At 31.9% G+C, this 8373-nt stretch overlaps 1 protein-coding gene across 1 annotated transcript; it reads left to right on the top strand.

The window, feature by feature from the left end:
- The first annotated feature begins 3078 nt into the window (after positions 1 to 3078).
- Positions 3079 to 6506, top strand: LOC110318215 (olfactory receptor 4C46-like). Its single transcript, XM_029536156.1, has 2 exons — positions 3079 to 3159; positions 5274 to 6506. Exon 2 carries the CDS (start codon positions 5303 to 5305, stop codon positions 6236 to 6238), a length of 936 nt encoding a protein of 311 aa, XP_029392016.1. The 5' UTR covers positions 3079 to 3159; positions 5274 to 5302; the 3' UTR covers positions 6239 to 6506.
- The last annotated feature ends 1867 nt before the right edge of the window (positions 6507 to 8373 follow it).

The raw sequence follows: 8373 nt of genomic DNA on the forward strand, positions 1-8373 counted from the left end.
CTAGCACAAGGCAAGGCCTGGGCCAAGTAGTGGGAGTGGGTGGGTAGGGGAACAGAGGTGGGGGGAGGGGTATGGGAATCTTTCGGGATAGCATTAGAAATGTAAATAAAGAAAATAATAATAATAAAAAAAAAATTTCCCACCAAAAAAAAAAAAAAAAAAAAAAGAAAACCTATTATCAGGTCTATTTTATGGTTGAGTTGTTTTAGAATAATATAATATCATCTGTAAATAAGAATAATTTTCTATTACTTTTCTTATTGATATCCATTTTATTTCATCCTGTCCACTAATATTTTCTTAGTTCTTTGAGAACTTAGAATGTGTTTGGTCATAATTACCTCCTTCCCTTAATCTTTCCAGATCCACAACCCCCTTCCTGACCTATCCAATTCTATGTTCCTTTTTTAACCCATCCAGTCCAGTATCAGCTACCCACGTGTTCTTGGATATGTAACCTTGCACTAGGGCCTGGCCTAAACTCTTGGAGAAAACTCAATCTCCCTCTCTCAGTAGCTAATAATAGTTCATTGGCTAGGGCTAGAATTTCACTCTTCCTCCATGTGTGGATATGAAATGATTTGGGCTTGCCTTAAGTGGTATACAATATAAGTAGACCAAAAGACATAATCCACATGATCATCTCATCTATAAAAGGCCTTTGACAAAACTTAGTATCCGTTCATGATAAAAGTCCTGGAGAAACTAGGGATATTATAGACCTATTTCAACATAATAAAGGCAATGTATAAAAAAGCCGACAATTAGCATTATCCTAAACAAAAAATGACACAAAACACTTCCATTAAAATCAAGAATAAGACACAGGTGTCCACTCTATCTCATCCTACTCAACATAGTAATTGATGTCTTAGATAGAGCAATAAGGAGAGTAAAGGAGATACAAATAGGAAATGAAGAAATCAAAGTATATTTATTTATAGATAATGTATTTCTATACAAAAAAAGACTCCACCAGAAAACTCTTATAGCTGATTAATACATTCATCAAAGTATCAAGATACAAAAATGACACAGAAAAATCAGAAGCTTTCCTATATACAAATGGTAAGCATGCTAAGAAAAAATATTAAAAGAAATATATAATTTATAATTGCCTCAAAAAAAAAAAAAAGATAAAACAGTTTAAAGTAATGTAATCAAGGAAGTGAAAGACTTCTCCAAAATAACTATAAAGCATATTGGAAAGAAATTGAAGATGGTACTAGTAAATGAGGAAACCAAAAGATTGATAGGATTGGTATTGTAAAAGATTGATAGGATTAGTATTGTAAAACTGATTATCCTAACAAAAGCAACCTCCAGATAAGGCACAATCCCAATAAAATTTCAACACAGAAATCTCATAAAACACAAAACCAGAAGCCAAAATATATATTCAAAGGACCTGTAAAGTACCTAAACACTGCACTGACAAACATTATGAGACAAAAACAATAAAACAAACAAAAAACAACCCCAAGAATTTCACTGAGTTCATTTTCTGTTGGCCATTTATACTATATGAAAAAACTATTTTCAATAATAGAAAAAATAAATTTAAAAATTCTAACATAGTTCTTCACAGAAATTAAAATTACAGCCTTCAATTTAATATGGAAATGCAAATGACCCAGGATAACTAAGATAATCCTGAAAAAATGTTGCTGGAGGTTTAATCAACACAGAGTACAAGTTGTATTACAAAACTACAGAAATAAAAATAGCATGATAGTTCCATAAAAGCAGCCTCATTGATTAATGAAGTAGAATTAAGTACCTGTATATAACTCTACACTCCTACAGCCACCAGGTTTTTGATGAAGATACAAACACTATATATTGTTAAAGATGATAGCATCTTGAGTAAATGGTGCTGGTCAAACTGGATAGCTACATATTCAAGAATAAAACTAGATCCTAATCTCTCGCCCTGAACAAAACTCAACCTCAAATTGATTAAGAACCTTTACATAAGATCTTATATTGTGGCATGACTTTTACAGAGGAGAAAGTAGGGAATAGGCATGAACAACACAAGAAAAGACTTTCTGAACAGGACCCTAGTAGCATAGGCATGAAGACCAACAATTAACAAATGGGACCACATGAAACTAAAAAGCTTCTTTATAGCAAAGAATACAATCACTTGAATAGAGGCAAACTGCAGAACTGGAAAAAAGTGTTTATGAATTATACCTCTAACAGAGAGTTAATATATAGAATATACTGTTGAAGATGAGGGAAAAAGGGGCGGATTTGAAAACATGATTATTCAATGCCCATTAGAAAACAATTATGCACTCACTCTTCTAGATCTCAAGTAAACAGCACTGAGTGTTCAGAAAGACTTAATATTGAAAATAAAACAACTCTCTCAGTGTAAGTCCACAGAGAAAATACATCACAAATCCACATACTGTATTTATGGCACTTTGTTATTCTCATGGTATCCACGTTCTTAATAACCCAGGTTCATTGGAAGACATAGGTTCTAAGTATAGGGAATATAAATTCCCCATTCAAGAATAGGTTCCTCCCAAACATGTCTCCTCAGAATACGTAATTTTAGAAAAACAATACATATATAAACTCTTTCCATCAAAGGAAATAATTAATTCCTGAGAGAGAAAGAACAATGTCCCTGGACCTTTCTGGAACCTTTGTGACTATCTGTGCAGAGTGAGGTGGAAATGTTTGTTGTCATTTGAGAAGACTGACCATGAGTGAGGTGGCTCAGATAAAAGCAAGTACTTCCTGCAGACTTTGTTCTCCTACTTAATAGGACCAGAACAACATATGAGAATTAGTCCTTTATAGTGTTAAAAGTAAACCCATTCTGATTCAAAATCTATATTTTTGTGAAAATGTTTTAAAGACTAGGCTAGATGGAGACATCTTTACTTTTAGGAATATTTTACTTTGTGTTGTATAGCTTTACAGTTTATAACTGACTTACAAAAATAGCATGTTAATATGCATAATTTCTTAATAATTGTTTATTTAATATTGAATTATCTGGATAGTTTCTTTCTCAACTGTGTCACTTATCTAATAATGAAACTTACTGATTCCAAAAGGAATTGATTTCAGATGGTGTTTGTTCCCAATGTCCCTAAGCAGAATTAGGATCAATCTCTAACTCCTAAAATGACTAAGGTAAGTGTTTCAACTGTGTTGATCTTATTAAACATTTCCACTTTCTATATGGTAAATGCTAAGTTTCAATGCCTTAGCTAAAGTAATAGCACCTTCCATTTTCACTCAAGTATTCAAACATTGTTCATTAAATATGACTGATCTAGTTTGGCAAATGAAAATTTGAGGTTTAGCAAGACTAAGTAATTTATAGAATGAAGCTTGTTTTTGCTATGAAGTACTTCCCTATTAATCAAGACTAATCATGGAAAGTAATAAAATATTTAAATACACTTCCAACTCATGAAAGATATATATATATATATATACACACACACACATACACACTAAGTTTTAAGAACAAACGCATACAGCTACTCTTAGGAACGCCTGCTGTAGATAAGTTTCTGTGTCTTCTATGGGAGTAGCTTTAGAGATGGTTCTTCTTGAATCTATCACAAGGTTGTCTCTTTACCTCCTACCAATGATGCTTCCCATCTATTTCCAATATATATTTATTAAATATAAATGAAAATTCCATATGTGTCCAGAGCACTGTGGTGTGTGTTTTCATATATATTAATATATTTTTCATATATATTAATTTCTCTAACAATTTATAAAATCATGTTACTATTTTTACCTTGTAAACTAGGAAGCAGGATGTAAGGTGCCAAGAATTATAACCTAGTAGGAACCAAGATTATAAGCAATTAGACTTACAATTCTAAATCTAATATACTTGAGTCTGTGACAAAAGTATTAAATATCTCACCAAAGAATCGGGAAACAAGTTGAGGATAGAAGAAATAGAGTTTCAGAGAGACCAATATAAAAGAGCCTCTAATGAATAATGTGTTTAAAAAATGTTTGGGAATTCAAAGATGTCATCATTAGCATTCATGTGTATGTGTACATGCATGGTTATAAAACTTCTCCATGAAACTTCTTGCTATATTCATGGGAGATTACTCACTCAAGATTATTTGCTTATTATTATATAGAACCTAAGTTTCGGATTTAGAGGAAAAATGCTTAACAAGTATAATCTGACCTAACTAGGCTATGACTTTTATTAGTCTTTGCTTTTAGACATAATACTTAGTTTCTTTATATGTTTATTACCTAATACACAAAATCAAACATAAAATTATATTAGTATCTATTTGAATTAAGTAGCAAATATTTGTAAAGTATTTAAAACACTGCGATTCAAAAATATTGAATTCAGATAACTATTTTTATTATAGCTTTTCATTTCTAAAATTCATATATTATGATTATTATTGTGTTGGTGCTGTAATTAGTCTTGGAAATCGTTGCCTCATCAGTAAACTGAATAAAATTCAATCAAGCATGTGGATTGTTATCTGTGATGAATGAAACCATAAAGTCAAAACCTTTAGTACTATGCCTTGCAGAGTATTCACTGAAAAGTAGGTGTTTTTAACAATTATTAAGTTCATTGGATTAGACAATAAATAGACAAAATTGTTTCATCATTCTCATCACCAATGCCTACTTACCTCTTATGTCAAATGTTATAAATACCCTACCCACTGGAGTTCTCTTCTCTGATTTCCACATCATCCAAGAGAAGACTACTCAAACATCCCCACTTTCATCTTCATCCACCTAATTCTCAGCTACCTGAGCCTGTTTTCTGGTACTCTAGAATAAAGAATATTGAAAGGTGTTTTTAAATGCCAAAGTTAGGTATTCAGAGAAAAGGGAAAGAGTTAAGAAAAGACGAATATGATACAAATGTACTATATAAAAAAAATCAAAGAACCAATAAAAATTATTTTTAAAAGGAGGGGGACACAGAACAGATTCCATAACTTTGCCTTTCTGGACCTTAAACTTCTCTTCAGTATCTTTTTGCAAGCTTAACTGGTTCTGTATACCAAATCAACTATTTCAAATTAAACTCTTAGCCATCCCAAATGACTTCCTGCCTTGTGCTCTAACAGAAGGTCTAAAACACAACTTGAGTTGTCTCCATGATCTAGGATCATTTACTTCCCTCTCAAGAAAAATCCTTAAATAAAGTCTCATACCTCAAATCGAATTGAAACACTTGTTTGTTTGTTTGTTTGTTTACTTGACCATGTGTACAATACTTTTTTTTTCAGGTAATGTAATTGAGTAACACACAAACTATATGGAAATTAGGAACAACGTGACAGAGTTTGTTCTCCTGGGGCTCACCAGAAACCCAAGCATGCAGAAAATCGTATTTGCTGTATTTGTCATCATCTACATCATCTCCATGGTAGGCAATGTGCTCATTGTGGTCACTATCACTGCCAGTCCATTGTTGGGATCACCTATGTACTTTTTCTTAGCTTATCTCTCTTTCATTGATGCCTGTTATTCCTCTGTCAACACTCCTAAATTGATCATAGACTCACTCCATGAACAAAAGACAATACTATTCAATGGATGTATGACCCAGGTCTTTGGAGAGCATTTCTTTGGAGGTGCTGAGGGCATCCTGCTTACTGTGATGGCCTATGACCGCTATGTGGCAATCTGCAAGCCCTTACACTACACAACCATCATGAGCAGAAGAGTATGTGGTCTGTTGGTAGGAGTGGTATGGGTCGGAGGTTTTCTTCATGCAACCATACAGATTCTATTTATCTTTAGATTACCTTTCTGTGGCCCAAATGTCATAGATCACTTTATGTGTGATCTGAACCCTTTGCTTAACCTTGCATGCACTGATACCCACATTCTGGGGCTCTTTGTTGCTGCCAATAGCGGTTTTATTTGTCTGTTAAACTTCCTCCTTCTGTTGATCTCCTATGTGGTCATTCTACGTTCATTAAGAAACCACAGTGCAGAGGGGAGGCGCAAAGCCCTCTCCACTTGTGTCTCCCACATAACAGTTGTTGTCTTGTTTTTTGTGCCCTGCATTTTTGTGTACATGAGACCTTCAGCCACTTTGTCTATTGATAAAGCAGTTGCTGTGTTCTATACTATGATAACTCCCTTGTTAAATCCTTTAATCTACACCTTGAGAAATGCTCAGATGAAAGATGCCATTAAGAAATTGTGTAGATGGAAAGATGATGTTATTTCCATCAACAAATAAATGTTTCTAAAGTTCAACATTTGAGACAAGTATCAAAAAAGAATTATCAAAATGACATTGTATTTGAAGCCAGAAAGCATTTTACCCAGGACTTCTACCAAATTCTATCAGATTAGAAATTAGCTTCAGGAGCTTCAGTCAATATGTGTTGATGGCCTTTTCTTCACACAAAGAATAATAAAATATAGAGGCATTGTAGAATAATCTCTACATTTGTTTTGTCTCCATTTTACAGGTGAGGAGCAAGACCATAGTCATCACCCATTAAGCAAACCATGACTGATTTTCCAAATATGTATATATATATATATGTATATATATATATATATATATATATATATATATATATATATATATATATATATATATTTCACTACTGTTTCTGCCTTTTTATAAATCATATTTGATGGCTGTTAATCATCTTAATCCTTGCTATATCTAGTACAGGGCTATAATGTCAATAGTAAATTAAATGTATAATTACTAGATATGAAATTTATCATCACATCTTTTAAAAGTTCCTTATAAATTTTGGAACATTTTCTATTGTTTCTATCACCTATATTACATTGATGCTCCAACCAAAATGATGACGGTTCAACAACAAAAGAACACTGGCTATCTGGCAGAAATTTCTTTTTATTAGTTATGCAATTATGTTCTATAAAGTGCTTGCTAGGAAAAACCAACAACTTCTAGAAAGTAGCATGGTGTCTAATATATAATAAATAGGTAATAATTGAATGGAAATATTATGGAAGATAAATGAATTCTACATTTAGAGGCAAAATAATGTAAGTTAAGGAATTCTTTCTTACCTTTTACGATTAAAAGCATAGGGAGAATTCTAGTTAGACTACTTAGGAAATGGTAGCTTTGTTAGAGTGAAAACTAAGAAAGAAACTAAAATAGATTCTTGGCAAATGGGAAAATTATTTACCTTGAAATTCTCTTGGTTCTCAGTAAAATGTCATGACACTATGATTATGAGCTATTTGGCTTATAATTTTCTACTTATCAATCTGATTTTTGGCAGTTGACTGTGAAAAAATTGTTTTAAATGGTGCTTTATCTATATACAAATCTGTATAAGAATAAAAAAATTCTTCATTATCTTTGTCCCTCATTCATTTAGCAACAATTTTTGAGCATAAGGACAGCATCAAGCACAGAGACATTTGCAAAGTGTATGTTTTAACACTAGTAATAGCTAATAATGATTTCCTCGTATGTAGCAAGTTGGAGTTGTTTGCTTGTTTCTGCTGTGGTTTGTTTGGGGGTTGCTTTTTGTTTTTTGTTCTGTTTTGTTGTCGTGTTTTCACTTCTATTTTATTTAGCCCTTGACCACTTGGCTATGGTATGTCTTGATATAATTGTTTGAAGTAATGCTATTAAGTGCCCACTTGAGTTTCTTGGATCTTGATTTCTATCTTCTTATAAGGCTTCCTGAAAAAAATAAAATAAAATAAAAAAGCTATATGGGGAATGGACCATATAGGCTATGTATGACAATCTAAAAACTAGCATCATATTCAAGAGTAAAATGTTGTTTTTCCTTTAAGTCAGGAGCAAAGTGAGGATACTCACTTTCTCCATTTCTCTTCTACATTAATAATGAAAACAATCTGGCAAAAAAAAGAAATAAAATAATCTAAATTAGAATGAGAGAAATTAAGTTGCCTGTTGTTGATGATCCTGCAAATTGAAATCCCTAAAGATCCCACAAAAAAAGCTAAAAAATTTATAACTAATAAATTGAATATGGTTTCAGGTTACAAAATCATCAAGAATTTCTATACTAAATATAAATATTAAAAAAATAAAATTTAACTTCATTTATAATAACATAAGAAATTAAATATTTAGGACTAAATTCAATTAGAAAAATAAAAGCTGGCCATATGTGTATTCTGAGAGATAAAACACACTGATGAGTTTCAATGGTGACAACATACAAGAATGCAAAGATATTCAATGCTCATGTAGAAGAATTAATATGATGAAAATACCCATAATCCAGAGATTTAATACAATTAATTTTAAAATGCCAATATAATTTTCATATAAATAGAAATATAACTTAAAATATACATAGAACTATAAACTACCACAGATAGTCAAAGCAATCTTAAGCA

The sequence above is a fragment of the Mus pahari genome, chromosome 3, assembly GCF_900095145.1.
Source record: "Mus pahari chromosome 3, PAHARI_EIJ_v1.1, whole genome shotgun sequence".
Classification (NCBI taxonomy): domain Eukaryota; kingdom Metazoa; phylum Chordata; class Mammalia; order Rodentia; family Muridae; genus Mus; species Mus pahari.

Bases quoted from the DNA above. Each gene is read 5' to 3' on its own strand.
- LOC110318215 (XM_029536156.1), top strand. From the start codon at position 5,303: ATGGAAATTAGGAACAACGTGACAGAGTTTGTTCTCCTGGGGCTCACC.